At 57.1% G+C, this 20043-nt stretch overlaps 2 protein-coding genes across 13 annotated transcripts in view; one reads left to right on the plus strand and one right to left on the minus strand.

Annotated features, from left to right (window-relative positions):
* The window catches only part of RFC2 (replication factor C subunit 2), a 22016-nt gene extending 20254 nt beyond the window's left edge, over positions 1-1762 (plus strand). Inside the window, exon 11 of the mRNA XM_029220232.1 lies at positions 1508-1762. Within this exon, the coding sequence (XP_029076065.1) occupies positions 1508-1618 (111 nt within the window). The 3' untranslated portion in view covers positions 1619-1762. The remainder of the gene's footprint in view (positions 1-1507) is intronic.
* Positions 1095-19603, minus strand: LAT2 (linker for activation of T cells family member 2). Of its 12 annotated transcripts, XM_029220231.1 has the most exons (13): positions 18465-19595; positions 13962-14090; positions 13461-13500; positions 9861-9904; positions 9616-9676; positions 9351-9388; positions 9025-9060; positions 8914-8944; positions 8295-8350; positions 7154-7216; positions 6792-6863; positions 6213-6333; positions 3757-4016 (listed from the first exon to the last, which is right to left on the minus strand). In XM_029220231.1, the coding sequence occupies exons 2-12, from the start codon at positions 14059-14061 to the stop codon at positions 6230-6232; spliced, it is 645 nt and encodes a 214-aa protein (XP_029076064.1). In that variant the 5' UTR covers positions 14062-14090; positions 18465-19595; the 3' UTR covers positions 3757-4016; positions 6213-6229. The 12 variants fall into 12 exon arrangements, 11 of the variants coding, with proteins under 11 accessions (XP_029076060.1, XP_029076056.1, XP_029076059.1 ...); XM_029220222.1 differs by having other exon boundaries at positions 3724-4016; positions 6213-6863; positions 8914-9060; positions 18465-19596; XM_029220230.1 differs by lacking the exons at positions 3757-4016; positions 6213-6333 and having other exon boundaries at positions 6447-6863; positions 18465-19603.
* Between the last annotated feature and the right edge of the window lie 440 nt (positions 19604-20043).

Here is a 20043-nt window from a genome sequence, read left to right on the forward strand (position 1 = left end):
GGCCAGGTGCCTGGAAGATGCTCAGTCAATGGCCGGTCATCCTGGGGGCTGGGGGTTTGTTTAAGTCAGTCCTGCCAGGCAGTGACCTAGTGTTCCTTGGAATGACTCTCTTTATGAGAGAGGTATTTATTTGTTTGTTGTTTAAGTGAGATTAATTGAGGTGTAATTTAAATAGAGTAAAATTCAGCCTCTTGGGTGCATTCTGTTGACAAAAGCATTCAGTCTTGTAAACACCACTACAGTCAAGATATGAACAGCTCTGTAATCTCCCCAAATGTATGGGCTGCTTTGTAGTCAGCTTGTCCCCCCTAGCACCTGGAAACCACTGATCTCTTTTCTGTTTGGGGGACAGAATTTTCCAGAAAGCCATACAAGTGGAATCAAGCAGAACGTAACCTTTTATGTCTGGCTTCTCTCACTTCACTTAATGCATTTTGGATTTGTTCACCTTGTTGCCTATGTCAGTGGGTCCTTCCTTTTCATTGCTGAGTCGTGTTCCCTTGTGTGGGCATCCCACTGTTGTTCACCAGTTGAAGGACACTTGAGTTTCCAGATTTTGGTGACAATGAATAGAACCACTATAAACATTTGTGTACATGAACTGGTGTGAACATGAACCCCAGTTTTCATTTCTCTTGGGTAATTTCCCAGGAGTGAGATTCCTTGGTTGAATGGTAATCGAAGGGTTAACTTTATAGGAAACTTCCAAACTTTTCCAAAGTGGCTATAGAATTTTGCCTTTGTATCAGCAATATGTGAGCATTCCAGATGATCCCCCTTCTGGTCAGCACTTGGAATGCTCAGTTGGTCTTTTTTAAGCCCTTCTAATAGGTGTATAGTAGTATCTCATTTTGGCTTTAATTTGCATTTCCCAATAACTGATGATGTCGAGTACTTTTTCATGTGCTTATTTGACATCCATGATCTTCTTTGAGGAAGTGTCTAAGTCTACCCTTTTTTTTTTTTTTTTTTTTTTGTGGTACGCGGGCCTCTCACTGTTGTGGCCTCTCCCGTTGCGGAGCACAGGCTCCGGACACGCAGGCTCAGCGGCCATGGCTCACGGGCCCAGCCGCTCCGCGGCATGTGGGATCTTCCCGGACCCGGGCACGAACCCATGTCCCCTGCATCGGCAGGCGGACTCTCAACCACTGCGCCACCAGGGAAGCCCTACCCATTTTTAAATTGGGTTGTTTGTGTTCTTATTACTGCGTTTTGAGAGTTCTTTATATATTCTGGTTGCAAGTCCTCTGTCAGATGTGTGTGTTACAAATGTTTTTTCCCAGTCTGGCTTTTTTTTTCTTTTTCATTTTCTTAGCAGTACCTGTCAAAGAAATATCAGCAACCTTTTAGGAAATAAATTGAACTCCTCAGAGTTCATTTTCCAGCTGCAGTTTGAGTTCACTGCATCAATTTTGAGCAAACCGTTCATTTAGATGTTCAGATTTTAAAAACTAAACTTCTTCCCTCACTTATTAACCAGATTTAAATTTGATTTTTTTTTTTTCAGGAAATTGGATACACTCATATGAAAATAGCGGAAGGTGTGAACTCCCTTCTGCAGATGGCAGGGCTCCTGGCCAGGCTGTGTCAGAAGACGATGGCCCCGGTGGCCAGTTAGAGCAGAGAACTCATTCGCTGGGTTATGAGTCCTCGTCACTGAGAGGCAGGAGTCATAGCCTTCTGATTTGGAAAAAGTGCTGCCTTGGATGGCCCTGGAGTGCATCTTCCTTGCCGTCACCTTCCAGTACGTCTCCCCTGCTCCTGGAGCATTTACCCTCAGCCTCAGACTCGTGGTGGGGTGACAGCATGGAAAGGCCCCAGAGACCCTCCAGGGCCCAGTACCTGATCTGTGCACGTGTTGGCATTTTAGTAATAAAACCGTACAGCTTTGTCAGCAGAAAGGTGGCAGTGCAAGGCCACAAGGAAAGCTGGCTTCCCGTCTCTGTGTATACGCCCCTAGCGTCCTACAGGTAGAAAGGTGATTTCGATAATAGACTGGACAGGCTAATCTCAATCTTTCTAGAAGCCTAGAGGACAGTCCCACAGGGTGAGGCAGGGTTTGTTGTAATTTATCAGCTTCTCAGAACAGCCCAGGGTCCTGAGCCCTTCAGAAAGGACTTGGCGAGAATCACAGAGGAGGATGGTACAGACAGGCATAGGGGACCCTCCCACCAGGTCGCCTTTTCTGTGCAAACGGGTGTACTCATTTGCTTTAGAATTTCCCAGTGAATTTTGCATTAATTTGTGGAATTGCTTTTTCTTTTTTGGCAAGGTGTTATTTTTTTCCATGTTTAAAAATTATGAAAAATATCAATTGTACGTAAAACAGAGAATGATACAGTGAACTTCCACATACTCATCATCCATCTTAGCAATCTTACCAACACGTGGCCAGTCTTGTTTCCTCTGTGCCCTACACCAGCACCAGCATCCTACCCCACTCCCAGATTGTTCTGGAGCAAATCCCAGGCAGGGTTAGACACGTGTCCAGACCACGTGGTTGAACGGATACAGGAAAGGCTCCAAGGTCACTGGTTCTTTGCGGTTAGGGTTTTGATTAAGAGGGGGGAAAAAAATTAAGGTCCTCAGAAACTGCAGGGTGAAGTTTTACAAAAATACTTTGGCATACCTTCTCAATTTTTTTTTTTGGTTTTGTTTTTTGGCGCACGGCTTGCGGGATCTTAGTTCTCCAACCAGGGATCTAACCCAGGGCCCTGCAGTGAACGCACCGAGTCCTAACCACTGGACCACCAGGGGAATTCCCTACCTTCTCAATCTTATTTTTTGTCTGGAGCCTTGGGATCCTTATGAGGTGAAGGGATGCTCGTGCCCATTGTGCAAAGTGAGACCCCAGCTTCCCACACTCAGCGACAGCGGGGCAGGACCCCCTCCCGCTGGAGCCTCACTGCAGCCCCACCACACCTGTGCTCAGGCCTAAGCTGTCCTCTCCACGTCGTGAGGCCAGGACTGCAGGGTGTGAAGAGACAAGTGGCCAACAGCTGTGTTCTAGATGGTTTTTCTTCTAATTCCCTAACTTGCAGCATTAACTTCGTCTCATAGAATCGGTGCAGCATCTGGAAAGAGGGTTGGACTCAGGGACCAAGTTCTTGTCCCCAGCCTTCTCTCTCTCTAGGCCTCAGGGTCCCTTTCTTTGAAACAAGAAGCCTGACTTTCATTGCCTTAGAAGGTTCTACGTGAAGCAGGGAAAGCAGACGGGAGAATCACTGCCCTTGAACTGGAACGGTTTCTTGAGATGTTTCGGTTGGAGGAGGCATTTTGTTTCCCTGACTCTGGCTTCTCTGACTCAGAAGGTCCCTTGGACCCCGTCCTTCCCACGAGACGGTCCTGTTTCTGCCCAATCCGCTGAGGCTCCAGGCCACTGCACTGCACCTGCCCCCTCCCCAGAACCACGACGTGCTCTGTCCACAGCAGACACTCCTGCTGAAGGGTCGTGAAGGTGGCCGTGGCCTCATCTCTGATTCGGTCAACGGAGGGCCAAAGAAAGGAGCGCCAAGGCTCCCCGTAACTCTGCTGAAGTTAAGTACGTGTAATGCTTACAGGAGACAAGATGGACACAACCTCTACTCTGAAACGCAGAATATTAAATAAAACTCCACCTACATAACTTAACTGTACAAGCTTTTCCATCATGCACAAGGGTCCCAGCAACCAACATTAGTAAGCAATTTGGGATCAAAACCCAAAGCAAAAAAGGACACGAACACCCATGTAGTATGATGTTTTAAATGCGGTTAAGGGGATGCGACTGCCCTGAGTCCTGGGCATCTGACCACAGCGGGAGCTGCCCTCGGCCCCAGGCTCCTGCCTTGCCCGTGGGAGCCAGTCAGAGGGCGGCTCCGTGCGTAACTGTCCTTTCCCGGGCTGGGTACCCCGTGGCCGGCTGGCTGGTCCTCAGGGTGCATTGGTGCCCCTCCCAGGAGTAGCCGTAGGGGGTCTAGAAGTTGAGCAGCTCTGGAGAAGGGACCCTGGGGAGGCAATATATGGTTCCCTGGCTCCTTCAATGAAAAGGAAAAGTATTTGTTAAAGAGGGAAAGGTTTGCCTGGCCTGACGCTTTGTCCCCTCAGCCCCGGAGCAGCCGGCACGGGTCGGGGAGGATGCACATTGGTCAGAGTCCAGTGAGCAGAGAACCCGCCGTCAAGCAGCCTTAAGCATGTTTCTTACTCCAGGAGCGTCTGTTTTTTATTTGAAATCCTGACTGCTCGGTTCTGGCCCGAGGCCCGAGTTATTCTGACGTGCCTTGGGTGCAGGAACACCCTCTGCACAGCAGCTGGCGGCTTTCCCCCGCACGTGTCCTGGGACCAGTACCATTAAGCTGCGTCCTCTCCCCTCGAACCCAGAAGGGACCTGAAAGGGGTACCGGGCCCTAACTCCACTCTGCCTTCCCCCTTGCCTGGCGGCCCTTCCACCTGCTAGAATATAGGGATTGGGCCTCTGCAGTGTTGTCGGGCTGCTGTGGGCCCCAGCCCGTGGAGTTCAGTCCCTTCTGTGTGCGGGGTCCCGGGTGTAAATTCCAGCCAGCTGTAGCCGACCCAGACTCGAACCTCCCGTACCGTTTGTCAGCGTACAACATACTCTTAGTTTCTTTCGTCTGAAGAACCTGCACAGCCTCTCCACTCCTGCCTGTCCCTGAATCCAGGCGCAGATCTCTAACTGCCCATTTCATACATCCTCCTGCACGGCATCTCCAACTTAACAGGCCCAGAAATAAACCGGCCTTGCCCACAAAACCCGCCCCGCCTGTAGCCTCCCTGATCTCAGTTGCTGGCAGCGATGCCCTCTCATTACTCAGGCAAACGCCTGCAGGCCTCCTCGAGTCCTCGCTCTACCGGGCAGCCGACACGCCGCGCATCAGTGAGCCCCATCGCTCCACAAACACTCGCTGGATTCCTGCCTGAGGCCACCGGTCTCCCTGCCTCCACCGCGTCCCCTGTATTCATGTCTCTACGCGGAGGCCAGCGATCCTTTAGAAACAAGTCACTCTTCTGTTCCAGACCTTCGCCTGCCCCATCTCAGGAAAACCCAGGTGCTGGCCCTGCACGCCTCCCGCCGCCGCCCTCCACCTCTGCCGACGCTCCCCCATCACTCTGTCTGCCCACACACATTATCAGATGCAGATTCCTGCCGGGGGTCTTTACCAGTCCCTCTGCCTGGGTGTCCTTCCTGTCCCCAGAGGGGCGAGGAGCGGAGTTCAGAAAGGCTGCGCTGTCTCCCGGCTTGAATCACGGCACCGCCTCTCCCCACCCCACGTTGCTCCCTGCCCCTTCCCACGCCTGCAGTCCTAACGCGCTGCATTTCTCTCCTCTTCCAGCTGGTTATGTTCTCTCTCTCCCACCAGAACGGAAGTTCTAAGTGGACAGGGATTGCGTGTCTTCTGTTCATCACTGTGTCCCCAGCCCCTAAGGCAGGACTTGCCCTGGCAGGGGCCCTCTAGCTACTGGGTGAATGAATGAACCCTGGGCTCTGCCCGCTGGGCTTAAACTGCTGCCCCCGATCCTGCTGCTCGTTCTCAAATGGCCCAGACTGGCCGCCCGCTGAGAGGACTGCCCGTGTCCTCCAGATCGGGACCTGCTCCCCGTGAGGCAGGGCCTGGGCTCCGACATCTGAGCACCTGGGGGACCGTTCCCTCCTCCACTCACTCTAAATGGGACCTCGGGCAGGTGGCTTGTCCACTCTGAGCCTTGGGGGCGCCAAGAGATGGTGTGTGTGAGCGCTTGGCACCATTTCCTCCCGATCCCGCCCCATCCCTAAGTCCAGCTGGTCCTGCTTTCCGTGCAGTGCCTTGTGCGTGTTGTCTACGACACAGGTCCCAGTAGCTCCAGGTTGCAAGCGAGGAAATGGGTCGAGGGAGGTTAAGTCTCTCGCCCAAGGTTGCAGAGGCCCACCCAGAGCCCACCTTCTCACCCCATGACTCACCAGCCTGCCCTACCTGACACCCCCTGGGCCTGAGACTTGGTGTCCGCCGTGGATCTGTCACCTCCCCACACCAGCCACAGGAGCGGGGGGTGGGCAGGGACTGCTCGGGAGGCTTAGCACCCAGGGCGGCATCCCAGCGCCCCGAGGAGCCACCCTGTTTCAGCATCCATGGGTGCTGCCCCACGGTCCCTGCTGTGGCTCCTCCAGCCCCAGCTCTCTGCTTCTCCCTTGGTGTGCAGCCCCTTAGGCCTGTGCGGCCCCCCACCCTGGACCGTACCTTCCTCCAGGGCTTCTCTAGGCTTTGATGGCTGCCACGTCCCCATTCACGTAATCGGGCTCCCCGTCGTCCTCGTCTGGGCTTCCTACCGGGTAGGGAGGTGCTTCCCTCGGGACCGGCTCTGCGACCCGCGGGCAGATGGTCAGAGAGTTCACACGCACATGCCCAGCCCTGTTCCCGCCACCACACCGCCCGCAGGAAAGGCTCCACTGGATGGTGTGTCTGTCCCGTCCTCTCTGGGATTTGCCAGAGGTGTGTCCTGCCGGGAGCAGGGCGAGTGCGATGCCGTGCGTGCAGCTGGATGGGCAGCCGGCCAGGAGGACCCAACCTCAGGAAGCCATGGTGTTGCTGACGGGGGGTCCTGGCACAGTTCGAGCCTCTGCAGCCACTGATGTGCCAGAAGCTTCGCTGTGGAATCAGCTGGACTGGCCATAGGGGAGCCCACCCGGCCTTATCCTCCCAGGCCAGATCCCCTAAGCTCCCCTCTCTCCCCCTCCCCTCGACTGTCTGTCCCAGGCCTGGCCCCTCTGAGCCTGCTGAAGGTGACCATTTGGAAGCACTGGGGCTCTGGCCGCATACCCACGACTCTCCTGGACTCCTGCCACTGCCGGATGGATGCTGAGTTCTGATAACCCTCAGACTCCTCGTCCCCTGTAGGGAGAACACCGGGAGAGGGGCTGGCAGAGGGGCAGCCACCATGACCAGTCCTTAGGCCAGAGAGGTGCCACGTCCACCCCTCCAGAGGGGCAGCCTGTGTCCTCGTGCCGGGCAGGCCCCTCGAGGGAGGGAGGGAGAGAGTCCAGGACTGATGGGGACTCCTCCCGGGACACAGGGTCTGATATTGGTGAACCGTGCAGCGGGGACTTCAGAGCTCAGCGGGGCAGGCGGGCCTGGCCTAGGAGGCCTGCCTCCCTGCCCTGCTCCGGGGAGGGCAGCCTCACCTGATTCGGTTTTCTTTGGCTCACAGATGAGCACGTTCTCATAGGAATTGGTGTCATCTTCATCTACCAGGGAGAGAGGAGAGGACGCAGAATGCTGGTGGGCCCTGCCCGACAGGCCTGGCCCTTCCTCTCTCCCTCTGCCTCATCAAGCCCCCAGCCCTCTGGGTCCCCCGGGGCCTCGAACATTCTCCTGGACAAGCTTCTTAATGGGCGCTGGCCTGGCTCCAGCAGCCTCCACCCTGGGCTCCTTCTCTGTCTTCCCCTGAATGCCCTGGGTAGGGGAGATTAGGGGGTGTGGGGGGGGTGCAATCAGGCCCACGAGGGACAGTCGGAGAAGGGAGGCCCATCTCTATGGGGCAAAGAGGGGCAGGGAGAGCCGCTGGGGGCCCAGGGGACAGGAACCTGCCTAACCCTTCAGGCAGTGGGGTGGGCTGAGGATCCTTCGTCCGGGGGCCTAGGCTGGTTGTGGCATATCAGAGCCTGGTACCCCGGTATTCCCCCACCCCCACCCCCCAACGGGGAAGCTGAGCTCTAAACGCCACCCCACCCTGCGTCCATCTGTGTCGAAGAGGCTCTGAGAAGTGAGGGCCTCTCCCCAATTTAGAAACGCAGCGGGGAGAAAAGGACCCCCCCCACCTCTCACCCCAGCCTGGCCCAGGCAGGAGCCCAGCCCTGTGCGCCTCTCAGCAGGCACTGCCCACCCTCAATTCTCAGTTTCTGTAGAGCAAAGGTGTTAGGAGCACCTTTGCTCTTAACAAGGGTGCCAGCATCCTCGGAGCCTGGAGGGCTCAGCGTTTGTCAACAAGGCTGACCAGTCCAGGGCCTTCCTTCAAGGTCCCCTGTGTGCCCAGCCTTGAGAGGGGCCTGGATGACAAGGGGACCAGCCTGCCCCCTGCCCCTGCCCTCAGCTCCCCTTCTGGCCCCCCTACCCCCTCTTCCCGCCCATCCCTTCCCTCCTTCCCTCCACAGGGCCAGCCTCCCCCAGGTCCCCCTGCCCAGCCTCCTCCAGCCACCTAAACCTAGGCCTGGCTTCCTGCTTTACATCCTCCCGCCACCTCTGGCCCCGCCCTGGGGGTGTGACTTCTGAAGCTGCACTCCCAGGCCACCGCCTCCCTCTCCCCTTCATCGACCTTTGCCTCACCTTCCGGGGGCTTCTGGAACTGCCCACAATCGAAATAGTCCGTGACGAAGGGGTGTCTGGCAAGAAAACATAGACACAGCACCAACTGCTGGGCAGGCCCATGGTAGGGCCGGGAGCTTCCTGAGCAGGCAGCGAGGCCAGGGCTGCTCCGGCCATCACTGCCCCCAGAGCCTGCGGGGGGCCCTGCCAGGGTCTCCCCCGATCCTCCCACCCTGCTTCCCTGCACCCCTGAGCTGCCCTGGCTCCAGCCACCTCACTGTGTGGCCTTATGCAAGTTACCTCCTGCCCTGGGCCTCAGTTTGCCCAACTGTGAGATGAGGAGACGTCCTGGGGGCCCTTCCTATCTGAGGGTCGGTGGAACTCGTCTCTGACCGGGTGGTGCAGGATGAGGCCCCCCGACGGCCTCCCCAACCCCCAAACAGAGCAGGGCTCCTTCCTGTCCCTGTCCTCAGCACCCCCAAAGCTACGGTCATCTGAGGGAAACAGAGCTACGGAGAGCCTGCCTGGGCCAGCGGGTTCCAGGGCAGGAGGCGTTTCTCACGTAAGGAGGCTGCGGGCAGGGCGGGAAGGGCGGGCAGCGGGGCGAGGGGGTGGCCAGGGCCCGGAGAAGCCCACTCACATGTAGGATGCATCTGATCTGCGTCTACTTCCTGCAGGAGGAGGCGAGAATCAGGCCTGAGCGCGGGCTGTATGCCCCACTGCGGCCCCCTCCTCCATGAAGCCCACCTACCTTTGCTGAAGTTCTGGTACCTGGAGGATGAAGAATCTGGAAGAAAGGCCAGGCCTGTTGGGTTGGCTCAATGCTGGTTCCCCAGCCCCCGCCCCCTCCCAGCTGTGACCACCGGAGGAAGAAGCCTAGGTGTTTCCAATCTTCACGCCCTCACACCTGCTCTCCGTCCCCTCCCCCTGCTGGGCCAGCCCCGTCAGGCCTCCCAGCCCAGCTCACAGCGTCTCTCCTCTGGGAAGGCTTCCTGCTCAGTACCTGTCCCACCAGGTATTCACCTGTCTCCGTCCCACCTCGCCCCTGCCCCCAACCCTGTGTCCCAGGGCACTCACCCTCGAGGCTGGGGGAGAACTGCAGCAGCTTGTCCTTCCTGCACGGGAGTGGGGCAGAGGCTGAGGAGGGGCTGGGAGAAGGCCCCGGGTTTCCTGGGGGTCTGGAGGCCACAATCCCACAGCCCCCCGGTAGGGCCCTCAGAATCAGAACTGGGGCTCTGAGGTCCGAGGAAGCAGCAAGGTCGTGGCCTGGGCTCAGCCAGGTGGGTACCCTGGGGCCCACCTCATTGCCTCCCGTGGGGCTGGGATAGGGGCTCCTTCCTACCTTGCCGATGCCGCGTTGGAGGCCGTGTCCACCAGGGGCCCTGGCCAGGCCTCCCTGACCACTGCAAAGGTTGACGGGGTGTTGGCTGGGCCCCCCAGGCCAGCTGCCCAGCACAGGCCCCTCACCCCATCACCCCACTAGATCAGGCCTGGCCACAGCCTCAGAACAATGGGGACGAAAGGGACTTTGATGTGGACGCTCCCAATCCCGAGCCCAGCCCTGGACCCTTCTGTTTGGGGACTCACGGGTATAGGTCCGGGCCACTGCAAAGTTCTGCTGATTCTCTTGCCTGGAAACACATGGAGCTGTGCTGAGACGGGGCCTGGCCTCCCACAGCCCCAGGGACAGAGGGGCATGACAGACGGACAGGGAGGGACAGACCAGGGCAAGAGTGAGGAGGGGCTACCAGCCCCCCAGGACTCAGATCCAGGGCTTCCTGATGCACCCCTTCTCTAGAGTGCTTCCCTGCCTGCCCACCGCGTGCCCACACTTCTCACATGGCCCTGTGCTGGAGCCAGCTGCCAGCCAGACATATGTCCCCACAGAGCCTCCCCAGGACCCCTGGAGATGCCCAGGAGAGTCTGTGGGCAGGGCTGGGGCAGCTGCTCAGGGACCTGGGAGTGACGTCAGCCAGGAGCAACAAAGAGACTGCTCCCACCACCTGCCATCCCAGGAGTGTTTAACATTCCTAAGAGAGCACGGTCCTCTTAAGCTGTTCACACACGCCATTTACTCCCCAGTAACTGGTGAGGCAACTTCAAGGCTTAGCAGACACAGCCAGGTATCTAACCATCACCTTCTTCCTTTGAAACAGAATGCTGATTTTTATTTAGACAGCCACATACCCATCCAAAGGACTGTATTTCCCAATAAATGGGACTACATCAAACTAGAAACCTTCTGCTCAACAAAGGAAATCATCGACAAAACAAAAAGACAACGTACCGATTGGGAGAAGGTATTTGCAAATAATATATCCAATACGGGGTTAATACCCCTTATAATATAATATATAATTAACTCAACAACAAAAAAACAACCTGATTAAAAAATGGGCAGAGGAACTGAATAGACACTTTTCCAAAGAAGACATACAGATGGCCAACAGACACATGAAAAGCTGCTCACCATCACTAATTATGAGGGAAATAAATGCAAATCAGAACCGTGATGAAGTAACACCTCACACCTGTTAGAATGACTATTATCAAAAAGACAAGAAATAACAAGGGTTGGCGAGGATGTGGAGAAAAGGAAACCCTTGGGCACTGTTGAGGGGAATGTAAATTGGTGCAGCCACTATAAACACAGTATAGAGATTCCTCAAAAAACTAAGAATAGAGCTACCATATGAGCCAGCAATCCCACTCCTGGGTATTTATCTAAAGAATACAAAATAACTAACTTGAAAAGATATATGCACCCGTATGTTCATTGCAGCACTATTTACAATAGTCAAGACAGGGAAACAACCTAAGTGCCCATCAACAGATGAATGGATAAAGAGGATGTGGTATATATACACACTGGAATATGATTCAGCCATAAAAAAGATGAAACCTTGCCATTTGTGACAACATGGATGGACCTTGAGGGAATTATGCTAAGTAAAATAAGTCAAACAGAGAAAGAAAAATTCTGTATGATTTCATTCATATGTGGAATATAAAAAAGAAACAAACAAAAAAGCCCAAAATAAATGAACAAACCAAACAAAAACAAACACATAGATACAGAGAACAGAACAGTGGTTACCTGTGGTTACCAGGGGTGGGGAGAGCAAAATGGGTGAAGGGGATCAACTGCATGATGATAGATGGAAACTAAATTTTTGTTGGTGAGCTCGATGTAGGGTATACAGAAGTAGAAATATAATGTCGTACACATGAAACTTATATAATGTTATAAACCAGTGTTACCTCAATTTTTAATAAAAGGCTATATTTCCCAGCCTCCCTTGCATTTATGTGTGACCATATAATTCTGGTTATGACATGCAAAGCCAAGGTTGTTGGACTTTCAGGAAAACTCCTTTAAGGACGCACTGCTAACTGGGATGCCCCATTTCTGTCCTTCTCCTTCATTCTTACTACTTACTGCCTGGAAGGCAGAGATGAGGGCTGGAGCTCTAGCTGCCACTTTGGACCATGAAATGCCCTTGGGAATGAAAGCCACTGCTAAGGGTAGTGGATCACATTAGCTAATCATTAAACCATTTTGGGTTCCTCCCCTGGACCAGAATGGTGACCTGCCCCAGCCTTCCAGCCTGGGGGGCTGGGGGTCAGAGTGATCTGATTTAGGAATGATGCCCTAAAACCACAGAAGAGAGTCAGGCATGGCTTCCCAGAGGAAATGAAGCAGGAGCTGGGCCTGGCACACACAGGCTGATAGGACTGAACCCAAGTGAGGTGGGGAGAGCCCAAGTCTCCCCTCCCACCTCCTCCCACTTAGGCCTAGTTTTCCCGCCTCCCACATGAGGAGGTTTAACTTGTGCCTCTGACTATCTTCAGTTCTAAGATTAATCAGGGGCCTGGAGTGGGCAGGGACTAAGGGAGGAGGGGAGAGGGAAGATACTGAGGAACTTGCCCTGGGGCAGGGGTGTGGGTGGGCACTAGGGGAGCCCAGCCCAGCCCTGGTGGAGGTTATGGGCTGGCGAGCCAGAGGACCAAGTGGCCCCAAAAGCCTTGGAAAGTCCAGCCCCGGCCCCAGGAGTGGGCATGGATGGGAAAATTCTATTTTCAAATCTCATTGTGGTTTTTCAGTTGCAAAAGGAAATGAGAGAGGGTGTGTGTGTGAGTTTGTATGTGAGTGCCTGCCCAGGCGTGCAAGCAAGTGCCGTGCGTGTGAGAAGTGCACGCATGAGCGAGTGCTGGAGGAGCCTGTGGGTGCGAGTGGGCATGCAGGCCTGTGCACGTGTGTGCACGCAGGTCTCAGAGCCCTCCACCAGGCACTGTAAGGACACCACTGGCGGCTGCCCTCCTGCCTCGAGTTGTTCTTGGGTCGCCCCCCGATCTGCAGCGCCCAGCACTGCTGACCCTCCCACGGCTCACAGAACGGCCAGCCTGTCCCCAAGGTGCCTGGAACTCCCTCCTGCCCAGGTCCTGCAACTCTGCCTGGGGTCACCCCCACTGCCCTGCTTCCAGCTCTCCCGTGGCTCCCTTTGGCCCTTAGGACAAAGGCCAAGGTCTCTCTCCACAGTCAAGACTCTTCTTCCTCCGCATTCAGCTGATCTCTCTCAAGACATGCTCACAGCGACCACCTCATCCCCAAGACAGTGTCCACCCCGGCCCGACATCGGCAAATGCCCACACCATTCCCTCTCTCTCTGGATGTCCCCTTTCGCCTTCTTTCTCTCTTAAAATCCCTCCCGCCTCCTCCAGGAGGCCTTCCCTGGTCCCCCAAGTTTCACACCCATATCCTCCCCTGAGGTCCTTTAGTGTTTTCCAGGGGAGACTCGGACACAGCGCCCGGTCTCTGTTCCCCTCACTGCCCCGGGAGGGTGGGATTCCTTTGTCGACCTCCAGCACCGGCACAGCACGCTCCCCAGGGCTGGGGTCACCGCGGGGATTTCTGGAGATGCTCCTGGGCTAGCTGGAGAGTGGCATCCCCTCCTCCCCTCCTGTGGCATCCCCAGCCCTCCCCGACCAGGCTGGGGCCGGGTCTGGATAGCCCCTGGGCACCCCCTCGCCCTCCCCTAACTGCTTAGAACCCACTAGAGCCCGGCACGGAGGAGGTGTGAGTGAAGGGTTAGGGGTGGGGTGTGGCGGTGCCCGAGGGGATGCCCACATGGACACCCATGCCCAGGGCACACAGCGTCACTGTGCTGGGGACACTGAGACACTCACAGGCTCCTCTGCTCATAGATTTTCTCGGACCTCTTTGCACCTGCAAGAACAGGACCAGATTAGCAAGCGTCCCGGGGCCGGGTGGGAACTGAGATCCGAGGCCCAACCATTGTGTCTCCCCTGTGCCCTGTGCAGACCTCAGACCGGACGTGCGGGCTAAGCCACCGATCACTGGGGGCCACCTGACACTGGCGGGGGTTGCTCACCATTTATTTAGGAACACGGAGCGTGGAGAAGGCGGACGCAGGCAGCCCAGCCCCCCTCCCCACGCTTGTCCAGCGCAGTCCATCGGCCCCAGACACATGCCCTTGACCAGCAGAACCGAAGCCCCCAGTGAGCCAGACCCATTGTCTTCAGAGGAGAAACCCAGGGCCCTGGGGTTCACTTCTGCCTCCTGAGGCTTATCTGACTGCCCCTTCCGACTGCAGCCAGGTCTGGGCCTGAGTGGCTCGCTGGGTACACCGCACGCCCCTCCCTCGCACCTGTGACCCCAGCCTTTACCTGCGCGGGGGGAGCAGCGCACACACAGACCGGCCGCCGCCCCCAGCAGCAGCAGCAGTAGGGCCGCCCCCGGCCACAGCAGCTCCGTGTCCGCGCTCATGTCCACTCCTGGCCACTCTTCCTGCAGGGCTGCAACGTAGGGGCACTGTGAGCTGGGGTGGAGGCTGCAGGGCCGCCCCCTCCGGGAACCCCAGGTTTCTGGCCCCCACTGTCCCCTGCCAACCCCACAGCTGAGCCCAGCATCACCTCCCCTGCCTGCTCTGGGACCAGGCAGGGACAGAACCAGCCCTGTTCCCCCATCTGACCCCCAACCTGCACCCCGGGCTCCCAGGGCCATCATCAACTCTTGGTTAAGTGCTGGAAGGTTCTGGAGACCCGCCAGACAGCACCACATGTATGTGCACACTCCCACACATGTCTTCGCTTACCCCCCCAACTGCCCTTTGAGGGAGAGGCTCGAGCCATTTCACAAACAGAAAAACAAAAGCCAGAGATCCCACAGCTGCTAAGGGGAAAAACAGGATTTGAACTCCAGCCTCCAGACCCTAACGCTGGCTCCGCCCACTGCATCCTGTTGCCTCCTGCCAGCCCAGCTTTATTCCCCAACCTCAGAGTCCATGGCCCCTTCTGCCTGGGAGCCCCTGGCAGCCCCCATCGACCCTTGGGTGGTTCTCCACTCCCACCCATGGCCTCTGGGGAAGCTGGGGGTGGGATTTCCATTCCTAAAACACCCATCTGCCCAGATTCCTCCTGCCCTGGGTGACGGAAGGAGGGAGGTCAGGAAGGCTTCCTGGAGGAGATGGGCCTGAGGCCAGGAGGGGAAGAAGGGCGCCTGGGCAGATGGACCTTGGTGGCTGGTGGTGGGATGTGCTGGGAGGTGGGGCTAAAAGACTGCTTCTTGGTCAGTGGCCGGTCCCAGCCTCGGGGCCCCGCTGTGACGGCCAGGCCTCAGCAAAGCCACAGGCACCCACACAGGGGGGCCTGGTGAGTACAGTCCTCTTGAGGGGCCCTCCAAGGAGAATCGTTACAACTATAAAGAGACTCAGCTCCCCCCTTGCAAATGCCAGTGACAGAGCTGAGGGCAGCCGGGGGTCCTGAGGGGGCGGTGCCCCGTGGTGGGCACGTGGAGCCCACGCTACTGAGTGTCCCCTCGGTGAACACCTGCTCCGCCTGCCGCGGCCCACCTGGGAGGAGGCTTCTCCCTGCTTCCCAGCTGGGGAAAGCAAGGCCTGGGGAGACCTGATCTCTGCGCTGTCCCCCTCCTGCTCCGGGCTCCCCAGAGGCCTGCACTGCACCCAGCCGTCCCCCTCGCCACTCTGAGCTTCCTGATTCCCTGTGGCAAAGATGACAAGGAATCTCCGTGCAGGGCTGAGCCCCAGTCAGGGGCCCGTCATGAAGAAGTCACCTCTCCTTCCCCCAAACTCCAAGTGAGTCAGCGGAAACATGACCATTCCCAAACCTCATGACCCGGCGGCCTCCACACGAGGAGAGAGGATGACCTGATCACCCCAGGAGGTTGTCCGAGGGGATCTACGAGCCTGGGCACTGCCCTCCCAGGCCACATACCCTCCTCCCTCCCCCCCACCTCGTTCTGCCCCGGGGCTGCCTCCCTCCCGGGCCTCCAACCAAGGCCCAAGTCCATCTCAGGCTGGTAAGGTTGGGAGCATCTGGCCTTGAAGCAGGGAAGCCTGCCTGTGCCTCGGGGTCTCTTGGCGTCAGTTTTCTCATCTGTAAGACTGGGATCAACCCAGGCCGTTCCTCAAAGAGTCGTTGGGAGGACAAGCACGTCCAGCCTGGACCACGGTTGGGGCTTCCGGAAGAGAAACTTGCTGAGGGTGTTATTTCCAGCTGGCTGGTCTGGACAGTTCCCTTGGGCTCCCACCCTTGACGTCTTTGTCCTTTGGTCAAGACAGAGACTCTTTCTGCCCCAGAGGAGGTTCAGGCACAGACACATGGGAGGGTTGCACCCATGGGACAATGGTCCAGTACTGGCCACTGCCGGGGTCTGCTTAAGACCCCAGGTTCAAGTCCACACTCTCAGCTTGGCATTCAAGGCCCTGGGACCTGGGCTGCTGACCTCTGCTGCCCTCCCTCCCAGAGGACCCCGACCATCAGAAAGCCCTCTTGCTTCCTGGCCCTGCAGACGCTCGGGACGCCCCCAGCCCTGGTCCATCTCCACCGACCTGGCACTGGGTGAGGGAAGGGAGGGGAGCATGAGAACACAAATTCTGCCCCAGCTGTTGAATCCCAGTGTCACCGGCCTTCGGTCACCCCTCTGTTAAACGAGGGAAAGAATGACACTCAACACTCAGGTTGTCATCTGAGGCCCAGCATTGAGAGGATGCCTGTAAGGTGCTAGTGCCGGCCGGTGGGGCATGGTTGGCTGTGACCACTGTGACTTGCCATCATCACGGTCCCTGTGGGATGGGAAGAGACAGCCGCATCCTGTCGGGGCCAGAGCTGGCTGGACGGCCCGCACTGAGCAGTGTGGGTCAACCCTACCTGAAGCCCTCCCTGCTGGGTCCCCCAGACATGCAGGCCTGAGCCCCCCCTCTACTGCACCATGCAGGGCGTCGTGGTGGGACCCTGGGAGGGGCTGGGATCTGAAGGAGAGCAGCGCTGTTGCCCCAGCCCTTCGGTTGTCACAGACGCGGGTAGCATCACCTTGGAGATGCCAGCTCCTTTCTTCCAAGGGAGGAGAGGGAGGCCCAGAGAGGTGAGTATTCTGTCCAAGGTCACACAGTTGACCAGTCACAGAACCAAGATCTACACCCAGGGCAGGCTGACTCCAAGGCCTACACTCCTTTACTTAAATCCTTTCTTATATTATATATATATATATATATATATATATATATATATATATATTTGCTTATATTACATTTTTAAGAGTCACGCAATATTTTTTAAAAGAGAGGCTCATTTGAGGAAAACTCTGTGGCTGCCCCCCAGACTGAATCAATTGTCCTCTCTCCTTGCTTTCCTAACCAGGCCTGAGAACAAGTGGGGCAGGGGAGGGCGGAGGGAGAGGAGCTGGGCCCCTGGCGCAGGCAGGCCCGGCAGCCCCAGGAGGGCCCCAAGGGGGCAGGCAGGGCTGAGTCGGGTGGGGAGGGGAGGGGAGGCCGCCACAGCCCGTGGCCTGCAGGCCAAAATAGCAGAAAGGGAAGTGGGCAGTTTTCATATGAACAAGTTTTGCAACAAGCCGATGGCGGAAAAGCTCTCAGGGCTGGGCTGAGCAACCCTCTGCACCCAGCCTCTCACCCTGAAAGGCCCTTGGCAACCCTCCTGCCCAGCCTCCCAGCCCTCCTCATGTAGTACATGGGGAAACTGAGGCCCACCAGGGCCGAAGGTCCGGCTGCGGGGGTAGGGGTGGACCCAGAGGTCCCCGTCCGACCCCTGGAAAGGCTTATCTGCTGGGCTCTGCTCCGTTTTCCCAAATAACCTTGGCCTTCGGATGAAGCTGACCGAGAGGTCTCTAATGGAGGCTCTTATGCTCAGGCGGCCGGGGTAGGGACCGGGGCAGCCCTTGTTCTGGGCACGGGTGGGGAATGGTGAAGGCCAGGGCCACCCGTAGGCAGAGCAGGGCGCCAAGAGCACCCCAGGTCATTTGTAGAGACGTGGATGCATCTGGAGACTGTCACACAGAGCGAAGTAAGTCAGAAAGAGAAAAACAAATATCGTATATTAACGCATATATGCAGAACCTAGAAAAATGGTACAGGTGAACCGGTCTGCAGGGTAGAAATAGAGACACAGATATACAGAACAAACGTATGGACACCCAGGGGGGAAAGCGGTGGTGGTGGTGGTGGGATGAATTGGGAGATTGGGATTGACATGTATACACTGATGTGGATAAAATGGATAACTAATAAGAACCTGCTGTATAAAAAAGTAAATAAAATTAAATTAAAAAAAACAAAGAGCACCCCAGGGCCTACAGTTTCTCAGCCCCCCAGCAGAGAGCTGGTGGCCAGCCTGGGGGCTGGGCGGGGTGGCCGGGACAGCTTCTCCCTCCAGGCCAGGGGCAGGACCTGGCTCTGCTTGTCTGTAGCATCCTCCCACAGCCCTGGGGCAGGGTTGTTACAGCCCCGTTCTACAGATGAAGAAAACAAGGCTCACGGGTCTGGGCCTGGGGAGCTGCTGTCCTCAATCCTCACCGGACTCTGGAAGTGATGGAACCCGCCCTGGGGGGCTTCCCAGGGCTGTGCAGGCTGGGCCGGGGAAGGCGGGGCGGGAGAGGGGCCAGAGCCCCAGAATCAGCTGCCCCTCTAGTGCCACAGGGTCTGGGGCGAGGGCTTGCTAGCTGGGGGCGCCAGGACAGGGCTGGGGCCAAGGGAGGGGGTGCCGGGCATCCCGGCTTCTTCCCAGCCCACCCGGCGGGCAGCCAAGCGCTCCTGCTGGGACAGCAGGGCCACTCCCAACCCCGTGGGGTGTCGGGGGGACAGCCTCAGGACCCCTGCCTTGGGGGCCAGGCTCCAGGCACCCCTGGAAAAGGCTTACCTGAGAGCGGGGGGCTCCTCACTGCGGCCACCTCATCCTGAGCCCACACACCTGCCTGATCCGATGTCAATGCCACAGACACTGGCAGGCAGGATGCAAGGCGGCGAGCTTCCTGTCAGCCACTGAATCATCCCTCATACATCCGCTGCTCTGCCGGACAGGCTCTGCTCTTAACAGACAGAGGCAGAGAGACAGACAAACAGAGACAGAGACAGAGAGACAGAGAGACACACACAAACAGGCACAGAGAGAAAAGAAAGACATGGACACACAAACACACACAAAATTCACACTAAATACACACACACAAACACATGTCTCACAAAGAGGAAGAGACACACACTGCGGGACAGGGACAAAGGGAACGAAATGGGGGAGCGCACACAGACATGCATGGGCAGCGAGAGAGTAGGAAGACACGGAGAGACACACTGAAAACACACACACGCACATAGAAATACACGTCCACAATGAAAACACACACACACACACAGATATATGTGCAGGGAGAGAATGAGAAACACAGATACACACACACACACACACACACACACACAACATGGGATGTGGGTGGATGGGCACAGACAGACATATATCAGGGCAGACATCACTAACGAATGGGCAGAGACAGAGACAGATGGACAGAGGAGTGGACAGTCCCTGGCAGCAGAGGAAGGGACCAAGCTGAAGGACAGAAGGAAGGACAACCATGACTCCTCTGCCAGGCCTGGGAGCCTCCGCACACCCATTTTCCAGATGAGGCTCACAGAGGCGTGGAGCCAGCCTTGAGCAGGGCGGCTAGAGCTCAGCCCCCACTCCCTCCACCTGCTGCCCTGGTGCCTGGGCCCTTCCCTCAGAGGTGAGGATGGCGCTAGCGAGACGGGTACGCCGCACGCACGCAGCAAAAATGTTCCCCAGTGCCTCCCGTTACTGGCCATTAAATAACTTGCCCAAGGCCGCTGAACTCTTAGTGGCGCCCCACCCGCTAGAGACCAGGAAGTCCACAGGGGTCACCCCAACCCCCATCTGTCTGGCATCTCAGAGCCTGGGCTCCCCAGCTCTGGGCCCCTCTCTGCTGGGACAAGGTTTTTCTTTCAGCCCCAGTCCAGGGTCCACAGGCTTCCCAGACCCGGCCAGGCGACAGTGGAAGTGCCGCCAGGAAGCCCAGCGGCAACCAAAAGAGAAATGCAAGGGCTGGGCGCCCGCTGCTGCCCCCCCGCGGGGGAGAAGGGTGGTGCAGGGGCTGGAGCTTATGGGAGAGCCCGTGGGCCCTGAGCATCAGCAGCAATCCTCATCCCGGCAAGTGGTGGCACCAGGACTAAAGCCAACATCACGGTACTCCCAAGCATGAGAACCACTGCTGCCTCCCTCATCCCACGTAGGGCAGTGCTACGTTTAAGTCCCACGGCAACTCTTGGAGGGAGACCTTACTTTTCTTATACAGGTGAGCTGACTGAGGCTCAGAGGCTAAGCTGGATTTGAACCCATACTCCAAAGCCTCCAAAGCCTGTCGTCTTTTCACCACCCTTGAGCGCAGGTGCTCTCTGGGGCCACCTGCCTGGCTTCTCCTCACCCGCTG

The sequence above is a fragment of the Monodon monoceros genome, unplaced genomic scaffold (assembly GCF_005190385.1).
Source record: "Monodon monoceros isolate NGI ecotype Baffin Bay Population unplaced genomic scaffold, NGI_Narwhal_1 Super_Scaffold_13, whole genome shotgun sequence".
Taxonomy (NCBI): domain Eukaryota; kingdom Metazoa; phylum Chordata; class Mammalia; order Artiodactyla; family Monodontidae; genus Monodon; species Monodon monoceros.

Bases quoted from the DNA above. Each gene is read 5' to 3' on its own strand.
- LAT2 (XM_029220221.1), bottom strand. From the start codon at position 9,916: ATGTGTTTCCAGGCAAGAGAATCAGCAGAACTTTGCAGTGGCCCGGAC. The intron at 9,061-9,350 runs GTGAGTGCCCTG...CCTTTCTTCCAG, and splicing joins GTTCTCCCCCAGCCTCGAGG to ATTCTTCATCCTCCAGGTAC. The intron at 8,351-8,913 runs GTGAGTGGGCTT...TTTTCTTGCCAG, and splicing joins AGATCAGATGCATCCTACAT to ACACCCCTTCGTCACGGACT.